The sequence below is a fragment of the Colletes latitarsis genome, chromosome 3 (assembly GCF_051014445.1).
Source record: "Colletes latitarsis isolate SP2378_abdomen chromosome 3, iyColLati1, whole genome shotgun sequence".
Classification (NCBI taxonomy): Eukaryota; Metazoa; Arthropoda; class Insecta; order Hymenoptera; family Colletidae; genus Colletes; species Colletes latitarsis.
This window is the reverse complement of record NC_135136.1, coordinates 33,938,366-33,963,661: the sequence shown is the minus strand read 5'-3', so window position 1 is coordinate 33,963,661 and position 25,296 is coordinate 33,938,366. Positions and strand designations below refer to the sequence as shown.

The 25,296-nt window shown below is 37.5% G+C and overlaps 1 protein-coding gene across 5 annotated transcripts in view; it reads right to left on the bottom strand.

The window, feature by feature from the left end:
- Window positions 1-25,296, bottom strand: part of Pde9 (phosphodiesterase 9) — a 207,494-nt gene that overhangs the window by 58,452 nt on the left and 123,746 nt on the right. For all 5 annotated transcript variants that reach the window (XM_076762152.1, XM_076762151.1, XM_076762153.1 and 2 more), the window contains 2 exons: window positions 10,261-10,503; window positions 7,558-7,788 (listed from right to left, as the gene is read on the bottom strand). In XM_076762152.1, the coding sequence (XP_076618267.1) occupies window positions 7,558-7,690 (133 nt within the window). In that variant the 5' untranslated portion in view covers window positions 7,691-7,788; window positions 10,261-10,503. The remainder of the gene's footprint in view (window positions 1-7,557; window positions 7,789-10,260; window positions 10,504-25,296) is intronic.

The following is a 25,296-nucleotide window of genomic DNA, read 5'->3' as shown; positions in this document are numbered from 1 at the left end:
AAGTTATTTAAATGTTCTCGAAAGTTATGTTTTCTCGATATTAATAAAACCAATTCTATTTGCTCCGTAATATCAACAATTATACAATTTTTGTATTTACTCGATTCGCGTGGTCCCCATTTTCCTCCGTTTCAAATTTCCCCAATCTCGTTCACTCGATTGGAAACTATTTTCAAAGTCCTCCTTGATCTTGATCAAGCAGTGCAAGTCATCCGTTTTCATTTCCCGAGGTCGCCTAGAACGATCACGATCACTGATATCGGTATCACCAGAGATAGAAACTATTCAGACCATCTTCTGCATGATCGATCAGCTATGGTACCTTCGTCGTAGCAAAATCGAATCATTACGAGGCCATCCGTGTCACATTTTCTAAGTCCAAACATAAATAAATATGCTTCTTCGTGACATCGGGTTTATTATTAATTTTTTGCGCTGCCCCATTTCAGTTTTATTCATTTTCTTCTAATTGAGACAAAACCTACTCTAACTATTCGTAAAACAAAGTTCTCTTTCATAAGCATTGGATATAAAAACAAAATTAGACATACGTTTGAAAAATTATAATTAAATCCTACGTCGAGAAGATAATTTCTACATACAGGGTGTGCGGCCACCCCTGGGAAAAATTTTAATAGGAGATTCTAGAGGCCAAAACAAGACGAAAATCATGGATACTAATTTGTTGATTGAGGCTTCGTTAAAAAGTTACAGAAACATTCCCGGCCACACAGTATATTTTCGGAGAAAAGAATTTTTTTCTCAGAAGTACGTAGGATTGCAGGGGCATGTGTATTCACCAAAAATGATTGTAATTGACTCCTGCAACCAAAAATAATTTTTCCACGTATGATTTGAAATTTTTTAATTTAATTTTTTACTAACTTTTTAACGAAGCCTCAATCAGAAGTCTCTAGCAGTTCCCATTAAAATTTTTCCCAGGGATGGCCGAACGCCCTGTATATTCGTAAGCACATTTATTGAAACATAAATTGTGAAATTAATTCAACTTTTCCTACCACCGATTAATTCCAGCGATAAAAAAGGTTAATAAGCGCGTCGTTGGAACGATCCTATCGCCAGTTCCGCGATTCGTGATCCACGAACGACCAACAGGATTAATTGTTCACGGTTTCCACCCCCGATTGTAATTACTACGCGATTGATTTTTATTCCGGTCGTAGGTTACGCTTCTGTTCGGCCTTTTTTGCCACCGTCGGTTTTCTTTTTATCGCGCGCGATCGTCGAACAGCGACAACAATGAGTAATCCTCTAACGCGGAAACGAGACGATGAACGTGCAGTTTACGAAACGCGGGGGTAAACTCGTGACCCGTTTGCAGCGTATTGAATGGCGCGCGATGCATTAACAGAGATTGTGCGCGTTCAACGAGGGCAATTTTTTACATCGATGTGCCGTTATTGCGCCCACGGATAAAGAATCGCGCGAATACGTTCGGGGGACTTAATTAACATCGCGATCGAATGCACATTGTGTCGCGATTTGCCCCGCACAAAACTGTCGAGATTACAAATTAATGTCATTCACCGATTTGGCGTTCATCGAGTTCGTGCTCTGTTTAAAATTTGTACCTTTTAAGAGCTTCTGGTTTGGACCATCGAACAATCGTGGTACAATTTTTATTTTCTTTTTTTTTCATTTCTCGTTTGCAAAGAAATGTTTGTTCAGAGACCTTATACAGGAGGCTGAGAAACGTACACGGTTTGCGTGCTCGCAACACTCACGGAAATAAAAATACTCTTATTCATGATACAAAATGTGTCATATGTCCAGCCACCTGAATATTTCCACTCGTCTGAATATTTCCACCCATCTGAATACATAACTTGGCGCGTCCCTTTATTGTGACTCGCGGGGGCTGAAAAACATCGAGCTTTTCATTTACTACTTGACAATAATCTGACCTGTAATACAATATCGCGCGCAGCAACTAACAAATCGATAAACCGTGTTGAATAATAAAATAAAGCCTGATATCTAACGGAAAAAATTGATTTTCGAGACGAGGTATAATTCAATGTTAAAAATATTAAAATCTGTAAACATCTTGTTAAGATTGAAAGTTGCATTCGTTAAATCAATGATGATTTTTTAATGAAATCTGGGTTTACAAATACTATTGGAAAACCTGTTATCAGTAGGCTGTACGTTGTTTATAGATAGAAGATAATATCTATAAACAAAGCCTGAAGGAACTCCAAAGATCGTTTAAAAATGGATTTCGAAGATGATAAAAATGCAGTTTTATTCGTTTAACAGTGTATGGGTCAGAATTGACTCGCTTTTACCGGTGAATAATTAATTTTTCCCAAAGCTTCGATGGAAGCTCTTTGTGCCCGTATCGTAAATTGATTAAAACGATGATCATGTACATTCGAAAAATACGTTTTCTTGAAAATGCTCGCGGAACGTAGCAAGAAGAGGATCGATGAAGAAGTTTTTCATCCAGCAGTTTTCTACTAACGCGAGTTCGAGAACGATTGAGGCTCAACGAAAAGAACCGGACCCGGAAACAGCGTGGTACAAAGGCTCATTGCCAGGATCCACTTAGCTTCGTACGGAGCCTTTGTAATGTCGGCGAATCTCGTAATGACATTGGCGGCAAAGCAATTTCCGTTAACTGGCCGACAACAAACCGGCGCAAATTTTAATGGCATTATCAGTCTAATTACGCCATGAACTTTGACACGAATTCCCCGCTTATATTCATAATACGGTAATTACGGTTCTAAAATAAACTACGAACGACATGCGATTAACGACGTTAGAAATAATTTAGAAATTGAGGAAACCAGTAGCGTCGCGTAGATACGGTGCGTCGAGTCAGACGCGGTTTAAGTAGATCAAACCAGCAATGGTCAGACGTTTGAAAAACTTTTACTATGCTCGAGAATTCTCGAGATTTTTAACAAATTGTCTAAAATGTAAGACCTCAGGAATATTGGAAAGCGATGTAATAAATTGTTTGTGATTTTTGAAAAGTTACATGGGGGGAAAAAGAATTATCGAGACATATATTTAATGGAAAAATATTCAAAAGGATGTTGCTTTTCGTACTTAGTACGATTCTCTATTCTTATTTCTGCCTTCGAAAATATGATTGTTGACGTATTATATTATTTACTGTCATGTTTGAAGTTACTTTACTAAATAAATACAGTCGTTCCGTAATTCGTATTTCAACAGCAATAACAGACCTCGAGATTCTCAAGAATTTCAAAAAACGAAACAAACAAATTATACGTTGGTATTAGAATTAATTTTCGATACAAACAATTTATTATAGTTTCCTATTACGAGTTTTATAAATAAGCTAGCAACGAAGTAGTAATAATCATTTTGCAGTTTCAGTAGATCCCTGCCATTATGATCAGACACAATTCCTTTTATTTCGTATAATATCATTTTAATTGCAGTCACGAGTAACAAAGTGCAAATTTTAACTTGCAATTAGTCGATATTAATCGACAGACAATAACTGCTAATGCCCAACCGCGACTTCAAAGTAGCCACAGTGGATTAAAGCGAGACTGATCAGACAGGCGGGAAATACTCAGGTAGAAAGTGGAATGGCTTGCAACGTTAGACGCTATTGTTGCATTGAGAAGCTAAATGACGCGGCGTTGTATCGCGTTGCACGCGGATTAACTAGATTGAGGCGGTAACGAGGAAACAAGCAGAAAATCGGCACGGGTGTCGGGCTAATGTTCATAATTCACCGAATAGGAAATGAAACATGCTGGCGGTTGTCACGAACCGTTTAGCTTTACGCGGTTACGTTCGCGATAAGGGAGAGCTCGCGGAGCCAAGGAAATCCGGCGAAGTTAACGAAGCTGTTCATATACGCGCGGCTCCCGACGTCGCTACGGAAAACTCTGTAATTTCCATTAACCAGCGAAATGAGTTTCTTCCCTTCTATCTTCCTACCTTCCCCCAAGTGCTTTCACAAAGGGAATGCAATCTTAACGAGGACAAGCGAAGATTATCTCCTCCTGCAACGGCGCAAAACCTCGCCATACCGACTAATGGTGTTTCTAACACCCAACCCCAATGAAACATGGAGGAAATTACGGAAAATGTATCATTTAAAATGGACAACCATTCGAGGAGCATTAGACCAAATATGTCTTTATTTACACGAGAGCTTTCGAACATATTTCGATCTTCGAACCTACTTAAAACTATCATTTGTGCTTCGTGTGTCTAAAATTCTATTTTTGTCTTTCTTATTTCGAATTTATCCCGAGGAATTAGAAATCACGTGCCAGAAACAGACACAGGAATGTAGGAAACGCGGTGTCCGACAAACGATCTGAATATTTCGTGCCACGAAATTTCGTCTTGGCGTGTTGACTCGAACAACCGTGTGGACATAAATCCATGTTTACCCTGTCGTCTGGCAAACGGTAGGGTGAAACAGGGTTGATTGGCAAGCCAGACACTCGAAGGTTGCTTTTGGAAGGCTACGGTTCAGTCGATAGGTCACGGTTCGAAGTATGTGCAAACATAATTTCGATAGTGCTTATGGACCCTTTCATATCGCTCGCGGGGGGTTTAGTCGCGTGGGCGTTAAAGGGAAGGATTTTGTTGAAGATTGCTCGGGTTTATTGAAACGACGATCGATAATTGAGTGGATCCAACGAATATCGAATACTCGGGGCTGCATCGGGCATCCGAGCAATCTCAATCTTTATCGAGAGGACGAGTACCTCAATAGCTGTCGTCGAACTCGAGCGAAAAGATCCAATCGGCCTGGCAAACCAATGGCTACCGAACTCACGGTGAAATGCCTCTCTGCTTCGAGATACTTTCGATAACAGGAAACCATTCTGCTCGAGGAGGAACATTCGTCTTGCTGATACCTATCATTTCGACTTCGAGCGAACGAACATCGTCACGAACGTCAATAATCATTTTTTTAACATTTTTGTTGTAGAATGTGTTCTCGCGATATGAGTATTTTGTAAATATGAAGATTGAAAATTAAATGAAAACTCCAGTGCTACTGTGACGAAGAGTATCGTGTAATTTGTTTCGAACGAACTCCAAACACAGAACGTCGTACCGATTTATTTCAATGGAACTTCTAATGTAATCAGTTTGAAAAAATCTTATTAGATCATTGAATTTCCATTCAACATTGTACTGTCTTAGTTTTGTAATAATCTATTGAAGATGACAAAAAATAGAATTAAACATCTTAAACGAATTGAAGAAATGAATGATAAAGAAAAGCAATCCAAAGGTTTAATATTCCATAAATTTCCAAACCAACTATCATTGCTATCAATATTTAACTTTAGAAAAATATGATCAACTATTTGAAACGTTCTGTGAAAAGTTTGATCTTTAAATCAGTATTCAAGCCTTTCAATAAAGTAAACTATACTATCGTTCTTGGCAAAGATAAAGTCGACAAGTAAGATAAAACACGTATTATCTATTTAGTAAAGTGCAATAACTGTAATTTTTGCAACACGCGCCAGACAGAAAGAAAATTGAAAACTAGGTTGAAACAATGTTAAACGTAAAAGAAAGTATTTAGAAGACTCATCAACGTGTTATTTAAAATTATTGTGTCTAATTTGAACGCACGATAAATTAACAGAAAATTATATACCTATTATTAAATGTATTGCAATGTATACGAATATCAAATTAAATTAGTTTCTTCCTCGAAATAATATTAGCCGTGGCTTGAATTATAGAACCGAAAGTTTATGTGCTCTAGAGGCAGCGGATTTGAATCCTCTTCGCCGTATAATGGTTTTTTAAATGGATTCGTACATAACGGAAACAACTTGGTACGCTGAAAAATTAATTACTTCTCGGGAAATATTTTATGAGCTTAAATAAATTGCTTTCTTGGAAGAAGTAAAAAGTAAAAAATATGGTTGATTGCGTGTTCCTGGTGTCGAATATTTTTTATGATTCCAACGCATCTATAATAATTACTATTTTACATTATACAGATTCCTGTAGTAATAATAAAATAAACAATTTAATATATCTGGTAAATGAAGCTCGAACATAAAAATTCGCGTTTCCACCATCGAAAAGGCAACAAATATTATCGTAATTGACAAAAATCTATTAAAGAAACTAACTGCAAATGTGTATTTGTCGATTCTTAGTTCGAAACCCTATTCATTATCGCTCCTAACACACAACGAACTAAAGAAATATCGAGTGCTCTTATCGAACAGAATGGTCAACTGGATTGAAAGATATCAATAACAAACAGTTTCGAAGGATTAATTATACCAGCTCAGTTTGCGATTAAGAGCTGTCGAAGTACAAAAGAGACTATTACTGGGGAAACAAGATCAAATAGAAGTATTTTTCATTGCTTTTGCGTCTCTTTACATTGTTTAAGAGTTACGACCGTTAGTCGAGGCATTAAACCGTTGAAATATACGTATCCTTTGTGCACATTGATCTACACAGTGGCCTAATAATATACACTAGTTAAAATTTATTTATAGGAACTCGACTGGGGTTTACACTGTGTCTCCGTGATTTTATGTTTCCTACAAGATCGAGAGCAGCTGGACAAAATCAGTTAGCTGTTTCTCAGGGAAACAGTCCGTGCGAAGGACAAAATTTATGAACCTGTTCCCTAATATAAAATAATGGACTGTGCAAAATCTCCCCAGGCATCACGCACACAGACGAATGGCGTAGGATTCAGAAAACCTTCCTAAATATCCATTAGTATTTATCTGTTCTGACACACATAGGCCTTAAAAATTGTCTCGGAAAGGGAACTGAGAAATTTAGTAAAAATTCTCAAAATCTACATGTAGATAAAACCTATTATTAATTTAAACGTCACAATTTTGTTTTTGTTTGCATGCATTTTATAAATTTGTGTTTTACTTTTAATATTTTTAATCAAAACGAATACGACTACTCGATACAACTTCAACCCTTAAATGATATCGTCAAGTACTTTAACAGCCCCAATAACTAAAATTTATTTCATTAATATTGTTACAAACTGCATTAAATAAAGGCAATCGTGCAAGTAAGCTGCTTTTCATTTTTTAACCCCTTGCCCTACATTGACGATTCATAAAGTCTTATTAAAATCAACACATTTTTACGTTCACGAGGTACTCGTAAATTCATTCCTTGTACGAACAGATTTAAACAAAATTATTTGGAATTAAATCGTAAGTCAAGGGATTAATAGCATACGTTTGAGCATAAAAATGCTCCAAGGCACTAGATAAGGGTTTAAAGAAAAGAATAGAATCTTTTATTAATAGAAAATAGAGTTATTTCCCGAAAGAAAAAATTCATGCATTAGAGAGACCAGAAGCATGCGTTTCGTTGGAACCACTTCCGCGTTGTTGTTATGAAAATTATTAGAACCAATTACCTGCTGGTTGCGGTCTATCGTGCCAGTCGGGCCAAGTTACGTAACATTAATGCCCGTCGATAGAAAGCAACCGTTCCCCGACGTCTACAACTACGTTTTGACAAACTGCCACCCGAGTTCTATTAACGGATCAATTAATTAAGTGGACTTGCCCTTAAGCTCCATATCCGTGACCTCATCCGTTTTATACATGGCCGACTCCCTGCGATCGCCATTGATGTAGTAAATATTCGTGTATTCCTCGTCGTCGTTCCCGCCGGTTCCGTTCCTCACCTCGAGGTCCATGGCCAGGCGAATAATTTCGGCCTTGAACCGGCTTCCGCTCCTCTGTACTCGACCTTGCGACAGCTTGCGAGGCGACCCGGCCTTGCTACTACTCGGGGCTGCGAAAAAATTCACCAGGATCTTGTTCAAGCAGATGCACGTCTCGTTTTTCACGCGCGGTTCTCACAAAGGGACAGATCAAAAAGAAAACATTCGAGGCTCGTCGTTAAAGCTCAAAGTTCAAAGTGAGAAAGGACAAGATATAAATTAACATTCTGATATTTGAGGGCTCGTTCGATGGCTGATACAAAATGGGAAGGTTCTACAGAGATTAACTAAATACACATAATAGTAGAAATATTAATGGTCGATGTATTATACAGGGTGTTCGACCACCCCTGGCAAAAATTTTAATGGGAGATTCTAGAGGCCAAAATAAGACGAAAATCAAGAATATCAATTTGTCGATGGTGGCTTCGTTAAGAAGTTATTAACGTTTAAAGTTCCGCCAATACTGAATTTTTTTCTCGAAAGTGCGTAGGATTTCGGGGGTATGTCTATTCACCAAAAATGATTATAATCGACCCCCGCAACCGAAAATAATTTTTCCAGAACGATTTGAAATTTTTCAATTTCGCCGAAAAATATAGGCACCTACCCCCTGTCGATTTTTCTTTAAAATTCGTTTTTCATTTGTAGTGATTTTGTTTGACGCCCTACAGAAAAGTTGTCTAATACTTTTTTGTAGGTACCCATGGGCTCTACTTCAGAAAAAAGTTTCATTCAAATATATTCACTATTGTGGGAGTTATGGAAGTTTGAAAATTGGACCATTTTTATGGTGTTTTTCTTATTTTGCGGGGTCAAGGATTAACTTTTCTAATATTTTTATAATTTATACATATTCTTCACCAAAATACGCGTAGTTTGCTTTTTTAAACATTAAAATCGTCCAATCCGTTCAGAAGTTATGACGTTTTAAAGATACACATGAAATTTCGGGATAACAATTCTGGCCAGAAATGATATTTTCGGTGAGGAATTTTTTTCTCGAAAATGGTTAGGATTTCGAGGGTATGTCTATTGACCAAAAACGATTGTAATGGACCCCCGTAACCAAAAATAATTTTTTTAAAACGATTTGAAAATTTTTAATTTTGTCGAAAAATTTAACACCTCGAATTTTTTTGTGGAAAGAGGGTAGGATTTCGGGAATATGTGTATTCATAAAAAATGATTGTAATCGACCTTCGTAACCGAATATAATTTTTCCAGAACGATTTCAAATTTTTTAATTTAATTGTTAATAACTTTTTAACGAAGCCTTCATCAACAAATTGGTATTCTTGATTTTCGTCTTATTTTGACCTCTAGAATTCCTCATTAAAATTTTTCCCAGGGGTGGCCGAACACCCTGTATAAGTATTACTCTGATAATTATAAAATGAAACATTACCATCGCATCGTATATTGTACAATTATTATATTAAGAGGATTTCACAATGATGGGATAATAGAAGTAAAACGATACGCGGACACGTTCCATTAGGAATTATTATTATTATTGCTTTCCTAGTGCTCATAGTCCGAGTCATTACTAACATCCCCAGAAAACAGATTAGGGGTAATTCGTATCCAGCCCCTAGAGAACCGAACCATCAGATGCAGAATTTATAGCTTCCAATATTACTGACCAATCCCCGTAATTGCCATCAATTTTTTACGGAATTCATTCCGGTCACCCTTTACAAGAAACGTCTAGAACACGCTTTTTTATTTTGCCTATTAAATTTTAATTAATTACCGACAGATCATTATCCGTATATAGTGACAACGTATTCTCACGCATATCTTGATTTAAATTTAAAAAAATTAATTTTCAGATTAAATACCAGCCTACGTTGTACTACGTTCAAATCCAATTTACGATCTAATTAAGAGTACGCGAAAGGAAACCGGAGGCATAAAATTCGAAACGCGAATCTTTATAAATTTAGAATTAAATCTTCTCGTTAATTCACTCCTTGAGCTTTTTGTGCGCGAGATTTAATAATTAATACGAAGAGACGCGATAAATATTTCTGTTTCCAACATATAAAAAAAGTTTGATGCATAATCTTTAAAGCCGGAGTAAGTTAAAGTTTAGCTGCATTAGAAGGTGTACTGGATCGATCTCATCGATAGAAATATTGAAATGTCAATTTCTATTGTAACCAAGAAATGTAGATATAACTATTCAGTGGTAATATTTTTGTTTCGGTGCCATAGATCCTTTGAAAATTTTCTCAAATAATATACTTCACAGAAAAAGATCTATTTTCGTTGAAAAACCGTGCAAGTAAAATCGTCGATCTTCTAGAACTATAATTTTCCTTGTGAAATTAAATATCTGAAGAAAAGTCTAAATGATTAAGTGTTGTCTATTTAAAAAATTAGAAAATTACAGACGCTGTTACAATCTTTAGCTGTTGCTTGTAGATTCAGAGGATCTTAGTTCGAAGAATATTCAAAGAAGAATCGAAAATTTGAAAGATTGATTGATTTGTGGTAGAATTATAAATACTGGTGGAACAGATGGTGTTTATACTAACCTCTGGTCGGGTGTAGAGGGATAGCAGTATCCTCGGCGAGCTCATCGTCGCATCGCCGCCCCGGCGGCAGCAACCGGGTCACCCCCGATTATTGCACCTGTCGACCTCGTGCCTGCCGTGCGCAACACCTGCAGGGTGAATAATCGAACGTTGCAGGATCCTGTCGACGATTGTCGTGGCACCAATCGAGAGGACGACCGCTCGTCTACTACCAGCTCGCGCTGCGCTCCTTCATTGTCCATTCTGAAAGTCGAACAAAAATCGTTCCGCTAAGTTCGACGTCGATTCGATTAAACCGCGCCATTTTCGCTTTGTCGCCTCGAAATCGATTTATCGCGACACAACGTCCGCGGATAATACCATACGCGGTCGCACAAAACACAGTTATTACGTTTTTAACATTTCCAAAAGTATCTTTGATTATTTTTATATCGAAGAAACTTTCATTAAAAAAGTTGCACTCTATAAAGACGTATGTATAATAATATGCAACAATAATTAATAAGTAAACTCAGAGTGATGTACAATTTTACAAGAATTAAGAATGTTATGAGAAAAATCTAGATACCGATTACGTTTTGTAAGAACAGTAGAATTTCTGTTATTAATAGTTTTTAATTGCTTAGACATGATAAACTTTGTCACAAGTAAAATTTCAAATCGAAACGACGAGATAAATGGAATTACAATGGCAACCTGAATTGAACTCTCCGGTAAAAAATTCATATTTCCCCGCATACAAAAAATCAAAGTAGGTTATCGAATTACCGAGGCAAAGCGAACAACATCTAAAGTACGAACGCGAATTAGCAAGTGCAGTTTCAATTCCCTCGTCCTTGATCCGCGAAACGATCAGAGGACGTCGCAGCGTATTTTAATGACGTATCCGTCCATCGCGTCAAAGGACTCTTCAATTCTCGTTCCTCGTTCGCGGGATATTAGCAATTTAATTTTCATACGGTCCGCGAAATAACCGAGCCCCGCCGGGCTCGCGGTTAGTACAGGAAGAAAACCAGAATCTCGTGCTGATTATGAATTGTAGGGCCAGCGATACCTCCGGATAATTTCGTTTGGCAAATATAGGGGTACGTGGCCCACCTTGGACTTGAAACTTCGCGTAAGTATACGTCCAGGTACGTCCCGGCGGTAGTCTGACAGCGGGATGTTCGCGAAGAGAGAGAAAAAATAATATTTACTACTTCTGACTGTCGAGCGAGAGCAAATTGATTACAGGGTTTCAGCCAACCGAACTTTCTCGCTGCCGAGCGTATGCAAAGTGCTGGGCTCCCGAAGAATTCAAGAAACACCAGTCGGAGAATCTTCAGTTTCCACTGTCTTAGGACACTATAACAACGCGTGTTAAAAATAGTTAAATTTTAGACGTGTGCAGTTCCGAAACTACTAGTGATTTATTAATTATTAAGCCATCGTTAGAAGCGGTGAACCTTCCTCTTTAAAATGGCTTTTGGTTTTTGTCGATCGGACTTTTCGTTTTCGAGATATCGTAATTTATATGAAGGGGTAATTTTTAAAATTCCGCTCTCCGTCTTACAAAAGCCTATTAGCGCGTATTAAAAATAGTAAAAGTTTAGATGCGCGCAGTTCTGAAACTACTAGTGTTTTATTAATTATTAAGCCATCGTTAGAAGCGGTGAACCTTCCTCTTTAAAATGGCTTTTGGTTTTTGACGATCCGACTTTCCATTTCGGAGATATCGTAATTTATGTAAAAGGGTATTTTTCTTAATTTCACTATCTCTGTCTTCGTTTGACGCGTCGCGTTGGACCTCTCTTTTTCGTACGTGACTCGTGATCGAGTGACCTAGAGCCGGGCGTAGTATTTCCAAGAATTTACTACGCACTGTTTACTATCTACGCGCACGAGGGATGAATGAACTCGCGCGAGCGCAACAAAAACGTAAACAAACCCTATCTCCGAAACTAACCACCCCATCGACTTGAAACTAAAATCGCTATATCTGCGGAACTAATAAAGCTATCGACTCGTACAAACGCTCATTTTAAAGGGTTTTTCATTCTCCATCATATGAACGTAACAACTACTATAATTTATGCTATCTTCTATGTTTATTTCGACATTTACTTTGACGCTATATACCCAAAGATGTTTCAGCAATTTCTATTGATTATACAACCAATGCGATTGTTTGTTTAATTGAAAATGAGTTTAAATTTATTTACATGTGTTTTATGAGAATTACGAAAATTTTTCTAGAAGAAACGGAATATCCTACGTTACCTTTTGCCACGAAATAATTTGACGTCTGTTATTATACTCCTTGAATATAACATTGCATAATGAGTGACAAAGGTAATATTTCATTCTCGTTAAATGCCGGAAATAAATTTCGCGACGTGTACGTTTAAATTTTCAAATTATTATATTCAGCGAAATTGGAATATACAAAGTTGAGATTGAATTTGATTCCTTGGATGTAATTTAACTGGAATTTCGTAATCAGTACTGCAACTGGGATAGACTCAATAAATTATTTATTATTTTCTGAAATGTACGCAAATACGATTATTGGAAAGGAAATGAACCCAAGGAAAAGTAACGAGATTTCGAGAAGTTCTTCGAATCCCCTTAGTAAATCGACAGAAACAATCGACGCTGAGCTTCTTGTTAATCCATTTCTTCTCACCTTTCAGGAATGCCACGCCCAAGCATCACACGGGGCAGAGGAAATTTACGATTTCTTTGCCCAAGGTCGCCGGCGGAAATTAAAAGCTCCGACATACTGTGTCTCACCCTTAACCCATGACCTCAAACAACGCCTTGCGTCAGTCGACAAAGATGTACGAACGTCGACGTATATTTATGACGTCCTCGTCAAGTTATATTCCGCTTTGAAACTTCTAGCGTAGCTTGGTCTCTGGACAAACGGTGGAAATTCAACGAGACTAACAAGGGAGACGTCAAACATGGCTCGCACCAATTTCAACAAAACTTGATGGAATAATGTGTCCATATCTACGACAAACGTAATTCTAATTGTAACCATAGATTATAGTATAGTATTAAAATAATAGAACTCTTTACTAAATAACAGAATATTTTCTCTCAGGTTCGAATCCTATCACGAGGTAACAAACTAGAAATCTTTGTTAGATTTACTTGTTGCGAATTAGGGGCATGCAATTTAGTATTGTCAGAATTCACAAGCTGAATTTATACTAGAGTTTAGAAGTTCAACGTGCTCTGCCTACGATTCTTAAGACTGATCTAGTGCCAAGTTTCAGCTTTAATTTCTCCCTTCGAGTTTACAGGGAGTTACAGATAGAGGTGATGGCGTACGAACGCGGACGAGAACTTTTGGGTAACTTCCTGAATTCAGTGTAAACTCTGGGCCAAAGGTATGCAAAGTAATGCAAGATTGTCCCGTGCATGCCCTGTATTTCAGAAACTAGCGTTAAAATCATATGGGAGCCTCGAACAACTGGAGAGAGAAAAAAGTTACGTTGAGTTTCGAAAACGTCGATGAGTTATTTAATTACAAAACACTAACAAAGTCTTTCTAGAGTAAGATAATTTATGTGAATTATATTACCTGATTCGTTTAATTCTTTTGTTACTAACCTCTTTATTATTATTTATTTTTTAACCGTTTAAAATCATTTGAATTTATATTTTGGATGTATATTTCCTATTGCTCTATTTAGAAACGAAAATAAATCACCAACTATTTGGTCCAAAACAAATCATCGAGTCCTAGACAACTTTCCCCACGAAATGTTTCTTTCTCGTCGAGTGCCAAAGACCATTTTTCATTTTCCTTTAACCAGAACAGTAATATTAACATCTGTGCCCAAATTGCTTCCGCGTCTACCGTGTTAATCGTCTCTCGACTTGGTACTTTATTCGCTAAAAGATCGAACCGAACGTTATCTATCGAAAGTATCTTGAGTAGTCTCGAGACCGGTATTACGTGGCTGGGATTATGGTTGAACAAAACGCGCGTAGTCCAGGGTGCAATTCCACGGAATTTATCGCCGTGCGAACCGGCGGGAGCGTAACTTTTAATCGATGGAAAATCTCAACCAGTCGGCAACATCCGCGGCCGCAAATTGCCATAAACGCCCCCGCAACTGTCACCGCGGGCCTCCAACGCGACCAGATTACACGAATAATAATAACAACAATAAACAATGTCGTAACGATCGATCGAGATGAATGAATATTTAACGATTCTTCAAACTGATTAAAAAATTGTTGATGGTTTTATTGTTTTAGTAGTATACATTTCATTTCGAAAGTTTGTACTTGGAATATTAGAACATATTTTCATTACGTATTATGGGAAAAATTTACATTTTCATGGTATCCGTAAATTTAATTTCAAAAGATTTTACTTTCTTTTTATTATTCTGTTCGTACACTGTATTGTACCGATGCTGTGTTTTCTACGTTTCAGAGTCGGAAGAAAGTTTCGCGTGAATGAAAATACCCTGTTATTGAGTTCTGAAATCAGTTTTCGATTACGGACTTCCTCCCAATTTGTCTACTCCTTCGCTTACATCCTTGTCGGAGAAGTGAAACGAACGGTAGATAAAACTCGAATCAACGAGTTTAGCATGCAATTGCTTTTCACGGACCACTCAAAGCAACCAGCAAAATTTGAAACGGAGTTACAAACAGCAAGAAAGCAACTACTTCTGAGAGGATAAATTAGTTAAATAAAAACAGCATTCTCTCAAATATAAGACAGGAGATAAAATAGAAGTGAAATCAGTTTTTAAAAGCAATCAAGTTTTGGGAGAAAAGACGGAACAAATCTTCCACTTTTTAATTAATCCTTAAGTAGATGCACTTATACCAATAACTTAATTCTTTCTCGCTTTTAGGATTTAATTTTAATTCAGGTTTTAACACAGAAAGAGCACTATCTCAAAAATGAAAAACGAGAGTGTTTAAAAAATGTATCATTGCTCTTAATCGTCAAAAAAGAGTGTTTCAGGACAATCTAAAGCCAAAAAGAAAATTGAATAAACGTTCGTCTTTGCTAAATTGTTTCATCGAGAAATAAATACCGTTCATTAACAATTACACCCTGCATAATTATTTACCATCATTCTAGCGTAAAATAAATGATTCGCAAACGTGCCGTCTCTCCAAGCTGTTTCGCCGCTGACTTAATTATTTATCGCCGTTGCATCGTTAAATAAAATACACGCTGCGAGAAACCCCGCGTTTCCTCGCTGCTTCTGCGAACGGAATACGTCGCGCGAAATTTGTAGGGAACCTGTTGCGGAACAGTGTCTATTACGGAATCGAATTACTCCGTATCTCGGCCTAATGGCTTCCAATTCGTTCGATATGAAATCTGCATGAAAATTGACGCTGTCGCGTCGCCGGGGAGAAATAGAGAGCCACGATTTTAATTGGATTGTACCATTTCGTGTTTGATAACGTGACAAGACATTCGGCGTGATGGATACAATCGAATGAGACGCGTCAGATGCATCGACGGGGACATCGAAGTCGGCGTCGCGACAGGGATGAAAATGGAGATATCACCGGCTAATCATGACGGATGCAGACACATTCTCTAAGAGAAAAAATTACATAGTGATTTCCAATCTTTTTTCAAGGTTATATAATGCAAAAGAACATTTATGGGCTCGTGGGAGGTTTCAAACCATACGAGAAAAATATAATTCTACTAAACTAAAAAATATCTCGATGATTCTTAAAATGAACAGATGTGATTTATGAGTTGAACATTTCTATCCCTCCCTATAACGTATGTGAACTAATTTGTATAGGAAAGAAATACGTACGATATCTTTAGAAGCCTCCCTTTATATTTTAATTACTTGTTTCTTTCATAAGTCACAATTTTAATTTATTGAAAAGGAAACACAGCGGTAAGATTAAAAATACAAGCTTGTCAATTATTTCCAAAAATAGTGTGCATGATTTACTAGAAATAAGAAATTTAAAACCTCCATTTTGTTTATTTTGAAGGGAGTTGGACGATACGAAAGACAGTTTCAGGGCACCCTTCGCGTGAAATCCATTTCTTGGCGAGAGACAATTCGTAATTCAGCCCGACCGCGTGAATTTCTGAAACACCGTTCAGAGTTTCCCTCGCTACCAAGCCATAACAAAATTTCATCAAGCATCGCGAACCCTTGCAAGCTGGTAAGCGATATTGGCTAATCAACCAGGATCTGTCGAACACGCAGAGGGACGTAGGACGACCGAAGCGACGCAGTAACAAGGGTGGAGTAGAAACGCCGTAAACCAATCAGTATCGACAACACAGGTACACCCCGGGCGAGGCCAATCGGAACTCGCGTAACGCGCAACTGCAATTGCGCCCAACTTTTAATCCTGAAAAATCGCCCTTTAGATTGTCCCTTGGGATTAAAGCCAGATTAACAGTGATGCCTACGCTGCAATACAGTCTTCAAACCCGCTGTATAGGATGCTTAAACAAAATGACAACATTTATATAGCGATCTACCCTGTTATTGCCTCCTAGTGCACTTCCACCCCCTCTGCTACAAATATCTCTCAACCATTAAAGTCATTATTTTCCTAATATACAAGATGGTAATCGAGAGAAATAATTGTAGAATCAATAGTGGTAACATATTTTTTCTTGTAATATTAAATATAAATTTGGAAAGCTATAAGATCCCAGATAAATTTTAGGTAGATTTACAGACCAAATGTGAAAGATCTTGAATATTAACACTAAAAGTTGCCAAAATGACTCATTCGTAATTTCTAATAAAAATTGTAAAAAATTTACTCGACTAGATTTTTGAAAATTTACCGTGGTTTTCTGTAAGAGAATGAATAAACACTCATTTCCATTGCATTATATAATAGTTCAAATAGACGTTAAGTATGGAAACAAAAAGTATATAGAAATTGCCTTCACGATAGCGTTGAACAGTCGTGAATTTTGTATTAAAATTTCTATTAATATTCGAAAGCTGCGCGATATTGCCAAATAAGATAGTTCGAAAAGTTTGAACAGTTGTGCTTTGTAGTCGAAACAGCAAAAAAGTACAAATTTTAAAGTTACTTTCGCGTTAGCGTCAAAATTTTATTGAAATATTCTGTATTTCAAATTTCCAACTCGCGACAGGGAAACGCTTCGAACTTTGTTTGCAGAATGCTTCGTTCATTGAGCAGTTTTTTAGAAGAGTTTTCCAGAGATTAAAACGGTTCACTAGTAGAGGTTTTTTCCGAAAAAAGAGCGAAACCGTGTGCGTTTTTCCACACATAGGATTCATTTGGCAAAACAAAAGTATGAATAGAAATTATTGGCGAACCGGAGTTCATTTCGATCGGCGAGGGATTTTAATATACCGTCGACGAGTACGCAGCCGTGATTCGCAAACACGGTTACATCTGTGCAAACACCGCTGTCAATATTAACAAGTGGATCGCGAATAATATTAAATGTTAATTTCGGGGATACTGCCGCTGACGCGTGCACATTTTCGACGGATCTGCCATAGGAGAAATTGAATAATTTATTTTCGAATGAACACCATCACGCGATATCAGAAATTACGTGGAACAATTTCTTTTACGATTCTGATTCACTATTCCTCGCGAAGCACAAGGTAAAGATAATTCTTTGCTTCTATTTTCACATAATTTCTACTTCTGATGCCATTTTTAGGAAAAAATCAATTTTATTACATCGATTTTTATTTATCAAATATTCTTCTCTCTGGTTATTCTACTCGTGTTTCGGTACATTTGATATTTGTTTGCAATTTTATTCTACTTTTTCTTTCAAATAAAAATTTTCGTATTCAATGACTGTTCTCATTATTTGTAAAACAATTTGTAAAATCCCTCAAATTATTATTCGTTTAATAGGATTTTTACTCTTCGTTTTCAAACACTGTGCTTCGGAGTAGTGAAACTAATTCTATTTATAAGTGTCACAAAAATGTAATACTGTCAGTGTTTACTTTTTCAGTTAGTAATGGAGAAAGAAAATTTTACTTTGCTGTTTTATGAACTTAGGAGATCTTGAGCTGCTGTAGAAACCGATTGGGAGTGGAGTTTCGAGTGCAAATGGTTAATATCTATTACCAGAGTACTCCCGAGTCGTTATTTTGAACGACCACCGAACGACAAAATACTAGATCCGCAGGAGAGTTCGCGCGAACGATGTTTATAACTCGCAAACACGTGCTATGGGTCTTCCATTTGTGATGTACTCGATCTGTTGCAGTAGCGATAAATGTTGCATCATAAAAAGGCACTCCGTGAAATTGTCAAGCAAAGGATGTTACATTGACAAACGTGCTCGTAAAACGAATGATCGTATCTTTATCATTCGAGATGTTCTCCATAAAAAATTGAATCGACTGCGTCCTATAAAATAGAACGCCTCAGAGCCCTTTTCTTCGCGGATCCCAGTCGTACGTAATAAACTGTGAAAACAATGAAGATAGCCAAAGAACACCGAAGCGTTCGCGAAACGAAACGACCGCAAAACTGAACATTCAACGAGCGACGCGTCCAGATTATGGCGAAACCGAAGCCCTTCGAGCGTTTCCTCGAATGCAAATTACGTGGACCAGGAATATCTCAACGATCTAATTAACTGCGAAAATTCATTCCTTTTTTTGCAGCCAGTCTTCGAATCTGGACCATTCAAAAATTTCAATATTTTTTATTCCATTGATAAAATTAAAGCGAGAACAATGCTTAACACTAGAACTACCGACAATTATAATGTGAAATTAAAATATTTGAAGATATGTATAATGCAATGGAAATAAATGTTTATTCGTTCTCTTATAGAAAACTACGGTCAAAAATCCAGTGTTGAAATTAATAGTAAAGTTTATTATTTACTAAAATGTAAAACTGTTTAATTTTTTAAATGTGGAATGAAGATTTATCAGGCCCTCAATTATTGCAAGCTTGTAAATTAATAATAATTCTTTTCTCCGCGATTCTAGAATTTGTATTCGTCGTTCGAGTCTGAAAGTTGTCAGACTCTGGCTTTGAGCTGGGTCGAAACGATCTCGAAGTCTCTCCCCGCCCGAACGACTTCCACCTCGGATGACTCAGGGAAAAAGGAAACGTGCTAACGAGCCCCGGTCAACATTAATTGTAACATCCTCCCGACGGTGGCGGACCACTTCCGTCGCGCGATCGCCGCGTCTCTGAAACGAAGGAAGCTGCCAAGACGACCTCAACGCCCACGCACACCGGCTAAAGGCCCTTTCCTTCGACCCGGCTGCCAGACGTCTTTAACAGCGCTTCTAAAACTACGTAACACCCAACAAGATACGTAAGAGGATCCAGAAGATGGGCGAAAATACGAGGCAGTTACCTCGAGGAAATGTCAGGGAAACTGGCTTCATTTATTGCACTATAGCCTACGCCCACGACCATTTTATTTTTATGAAAACATTCGGCGTGTCGGGAACAGAGGCTTCAAACAGGTTGTTCCTTGCGCCAGGGCGCAACGAGAAACTCATAAAACTTCCTTTAGAAATGTATTTTTCGAATAACCTGCACATCTTTTAATTCCCTCATTATAGCGTTAGTTTGTCACGAATGCGACGGAAGTCCATTTATCTTCGTTTCGAGATGTCGAAGGTTTTGCATTGCAATAGGCTTAGACGATCTTAAACAAGAGCTTCTATTCATTCTTATTTATTAAATAAAATTGCACCACAATGAGTTATTCTTGGATAATAAATCGATCCAATATGGCAATGTAAAAATCGAAACTTATGTTTTGAACGTTTGTCATTTTGTAGCTCGACGTCCAGATTCAAAGGAGAAGCTACGCAGACTAACTTACACGCGATTAAAATAAATTTACTTCTGAGATAGAGCTTATTGCAATCTATGCGCCACTTTAAAATTGGAAATCTGGGAAAGATATGGAACTCGTAAGAAATGGAAACGAATGCACACGATCAGTCACTTCACTGCAAACTCGATGGAAAAACAGTACCAGCATTGCAGTCATCCATCAGAATTATGCAGAATATCTTTCTTAATACTCCTTTTTAACAAATTAGATAAACAATAGTTTGAACGAGATTCGAAGATACCTGAAAGGAGAGAATTCTACACAGATTGTTAGCTGCGCTTTAGTAATTCAGGGTAAGTCTAGAGTATTAAGGACGATAGGAAATTATTGTGTAATCGGAGATCTAGTTTTACTACAACAATGAATCTTGCATGCATTGGAAAGTACTGGTCGTTAAAATAATTTCGAGTTTATCTCATCGTAAATTATAGGCATCGTAAAGTTGAGTCGAATATTTTCTTTCGTTCGCTATAAAGCTACGCGAATAAAGTCTAATGTAACCGTTGATCACGATATGATACAACATTTTTAATACATTTTTGATTTTTGTGACACTGTTCTGAGACTAGAATTCAATGACACCGCACTGGCTGAATTTTGGCCAAAAGTACATTTAGTTTCATTCGAGTCTAAATACACGAACAGTTAAAAAAAATTGATTGAATTAAAAAACACCAAAACGTTTAAATAATCAGACTCCTAAAATTCACTCTTCAGTCATCGAACGGAATAAAAAGATCCATCAAGAACGACACTCGATCATTTTAATAAGTAAGAAAAACCTTTCATTTAAGATAACACGTTTTAAATTCAGGCACTTATGTCGCCGGCGCTAAAAATACTCGGAAACAGTGATCGGGAATGGAATTAATAATATTATATTATCCCCATAAAATTCGTAGATATCGTCGAACGCAACCAGTTTTCTCGATATTAAAAAAAAAGTATGCGTCGTTGCCTTATTAAATTATATCAGAGAAGTTAGAATATATGCAACGGGTGTACCAAAAGTACAAAAGGAACAGAGTTGTCCAGGTCAAAGGTAACCAAAAGGAGAGGAATGCGTCGGTCTGGCGTGATCGAAAGATGTCAATTAAACGACTTCATAGCCTGGTGACGACTCAATCTTCGTGGAACATTGAGGACGTTTGCGGGAACAGGCTCCACCCTGACAAGGCGTTAATGCGATTGCAGCACCGTTGTCGATCAGACACACGCGCAGCCCCGTAGATTCGACGAATTCCCAGCGCGATCGCGTCATGTCGACGCGGCTTTAAGTGCATTATGCCATTTACGAGGCAGTAGCACTCTCATTCCGGACACAGGTACCGTAGACATTAAATTCCACGCACGACGAACCGTGCTGCATGCGGGCGCGGGACAACTAGTACACCCATCGTTGTTCTCTCGCGTTGGGATTCGAGTTTTACCGTCTTCGTTTTATTATACGCGCGCCGATAAAATTCAGACCAGCCAGGGATTCCTTTGATAAACTTTATCGAGGAACGTCCGAGAAACAGTCGACGACATTTCTACTCTGGACGAATCAGTTCAGGATTTTGAAGAGCTTGGGGATACTTAACTGGACTTAAAGCTATGCAACTTTGGTACTTTAATGTATACGATATTCGAAACTAACAACCCTGAAGAAGCTACGATACTGGGCAGAATTCAGTTTCATAGAAATTCTGTGAAACGAAGTCATAGACAAATGAGCTTAACATTAGAACTGGTCAAAATGACTCATTCGTAATTTCTTATAAAAATTGTTACAAATTTACTCGACTGGAGTTTTGCAAAACCGTGGTTTGCTGTACGAGAATGAATAAACATTTATTTCCATTGCAGTATACATTTCTTTAAGTATCTGTTATTTTAATTTCTTTGGTACAAATAAATACATCATAATTGTAGTTTCAGGGTTAACGACCAGGAGACCATGTATAAAATATTATTCTCAGCTACAGTTATTTTTACGATTATCAGAACGACGATTTGCAATTCTCGATTAAAAGTTAGAGTTCTGAACCTCGAATAGAGTAAGTTTGGTATCGTTTCAGATGTACTTAGGCTTTACAGCCCATAACCTGCCTGATCCAAAGATCTTGAACACGTTCCTCCTAGTGCACTACTAGGGGGGGTATTGGACTCGGAATAACTAGGCTCCTTATCGCTATCAGAGTCATAAAGGACCCCAGTTAACATAAGAAACCTTTCGAGTCCCTGTTTCTAGAGTCTAACACAATTTCTTCAGGGGGACTCGAAGGTAGAACAACTTGGAAACATCTGCAGAGGAAATTATTGTCCTCCGCGTCTGTTTACTAGATAAGAAGACATTCTTGCTGAAACGTTGTGGCTATAAACGTTTAGTGCAAGGACACAGAAAGACTCTGATGTTTGCTACGCTGTTGTTCCGTCTCTCGAATCGATCAATGTCCAGGAGAAAGTTGACCTTATTAGTTGGCGGACCAAATCAAAATAAACAAATATATCGGCTTCTACCTACACGGAATGCATAAAACGAAGAAATTTATAAACAACCAGTCTAGTCAACCTCTGAGTCAACTACTCTACGTCAATCACTGTCAACGTTGGTCACGGATACCAGTTCTCGATATTTTATCGAATTAATTTATCCGAGACTACGATTGTACAATACCTTGCGCGTACAGGGTATTTCTGAATGGTATTTCCACGAGAAACTTTTACCCGTGTAATAGATAACCAATTAAAAAATGATACAATGATTTATTAATAATGTTTACTCGACAGTTATTTAGATAAGCCTTTATTCGTTCCACGCGAAACATACTTTCATTTCATATTTTAAATTCCAATTTCTGGTGACCCAACAATGCATTAAAATTGTCTCTAAATAACATTCAAAAGGTGATGTATTTTTTATCATCATTTGAAAAGGGGAAGAGGTTCAATATTTTATATTTAACGCAATTTTATATAAAATAAAACGATGACTCAAATGTTAGAGTGCCTTTCGAGTGTAGCTTCAAAAATTATTACGATTCAGAATACAAGTTACGTGTTATATAAAAAAAAAAACATAAAAGGAAACAGAGGGTGGCAAAAACAGGGTTACAACGACGTAAATTCTTATTGTGCTTTTGATGGGATTACCAAGGCGTTATTTATTATATTACGAATTCCTACCACCTAATTTCTCTCAATTTTACGTAGAAGCTAAAATATAGAACTACGAATGTTAAAATTAAAAAATACCATAGCACAAAAATATCCACAACCTCCGAAGCGAAGGAGTCTCGTGTTTCGGCAAGACAACATCCACCCACGCGTTGAAAGAAACGTGCAAAAAAAAGCTACGCAATTTCGGCTGGGAAAATTTATAGCCGTATTCTCCATCGCCCAGCCAGACCACCATTCATCCAAATACGCTGCCGAGAAATTGTTTGCAAAACCATCAAAAAATCCACGTGAAACAATTTCTTGTCCAAAAGAGTGGAAACTGTAACGAAAGTGGCATAACAAAGGAGATATAAAATAGAATCGTACGCATAAAAACGACACTTTTCGAACGACTTAATATTTCTCAAGCACTTTATTGTTCTTTCTGTCTTTTTTGCAACGGAAGAACTGTTTTCTTAAGCCGAGAGGCTCGTATTTTTCATTCCAGTTTAATTAGAGCATCGAAGACGGTTCGCGGCGTCGATTTAATTATCGTCGATATTCGTGAACGCGGCTCCTCTATGTTATTGCAAACGCTGTGGCTCGACACGAGCGCAGCGGGGATGTTTGTTTCTATGACGACAACAATTACAGAGGCACAAATATCGTGGCGGGCGAAGCCCTCGTAACGAGATTTCCTCGGCCAGACACAGGAGGCGTCTTCGTGTCGGCCTCGATAATTATACTTTAATCAAAATCGTGACGAAATTTCCTTTGACCCTCTCCCCGATGATTGTCGTTATTCAGACGCAAACAAAATAATAATCGCGTGATTGTCGTATTTCCCTCGGTTTTTACGGGGCCACTTTGACGCCTGGCGTAAACGATTGGCCACGATTCCACCGAAATTCACGAAATTACGTCAACCATTCTTGTTCTCGACAACCCCAATTTATTTTTCCGGCTTTATATTAAACGTGTCGCAAGCTGGAAGCTCAACACGCGCCACTAAACAGGAAAGAAACAGCATTTTATGGTCTTCCAAACTGTGTTTACATTGCCTTTAAAATCGTCTTTATGGCCTGCTCTTTCCATAATCATTATTATTAAATTCGTTGAACTCGTCCCTTTCTCTTATTAAATCACTAACATAAAACCTACACGATTATACGGAGGAAAGAAGTCGAAATTCATAATAAATAGACACTTGATTTCTATCTTATTCTTGATAAACGAAATACAGAATTAAACCTGAAGAACGTACGACCTACGTCTAAACACTGTGTTCTTGTCTTATTGCGTCTAAAAAAAAATTCAATGGTTACGAAATGGAAATTAATATCACATCATGGTGAATGCAATTGCTTCCGATACACTTGTTAAACGAGTCGATTCAGCAATATTGCTCGCCAATATCGAAAGTCTAATTTCATTGTGGATATTTAATAAACTTTTTATTAAGATTTTTTCTTTCTGGTCAACGGAACCGATATAATTGAGGAACGATACCGTCTTCTTCTTACGTTAATATTATATTTCGTATCGATTGCCACGTATATCAACGAAACACAGAGCACGAATTTTTCCTTTCCACGCCAGCGAACGAAATGACTTCTGGAGAACGAAAAGGATCGCGTAAACAAGCCCTCTTTTCCTTCTGTGCTCTCCTTTGCTGTCTCACGCTGTTTTTTCCACCCGCCCGAGTCGAAGGTAATTAGACCGCCATTACGAGTTATCGAGACCTCTGTTCCGATGGTAAAAACGACCAATGTCTCGAGCAATCGACCGAATGGAAGCACGAACCAACCACAATATTTATTTACTTATTTTACTTGTGGTCGAATAATATTAAAAAAAAAGGAACAACTGTTCCCTTCGATATTTGAATTTCATTGTTCTAACAACAGGTTAACGCTTTGAATGCCACAATAAGACTTTCCACTTTGGAACTAAATAATTAATTCTCAAGTTGAAATATTAAAAGAAATAAATGTCAATAAGGTTCACGAATTTTAATGTGATTACGAAAATAATTACTAAAACAAATTTTGATATATGCA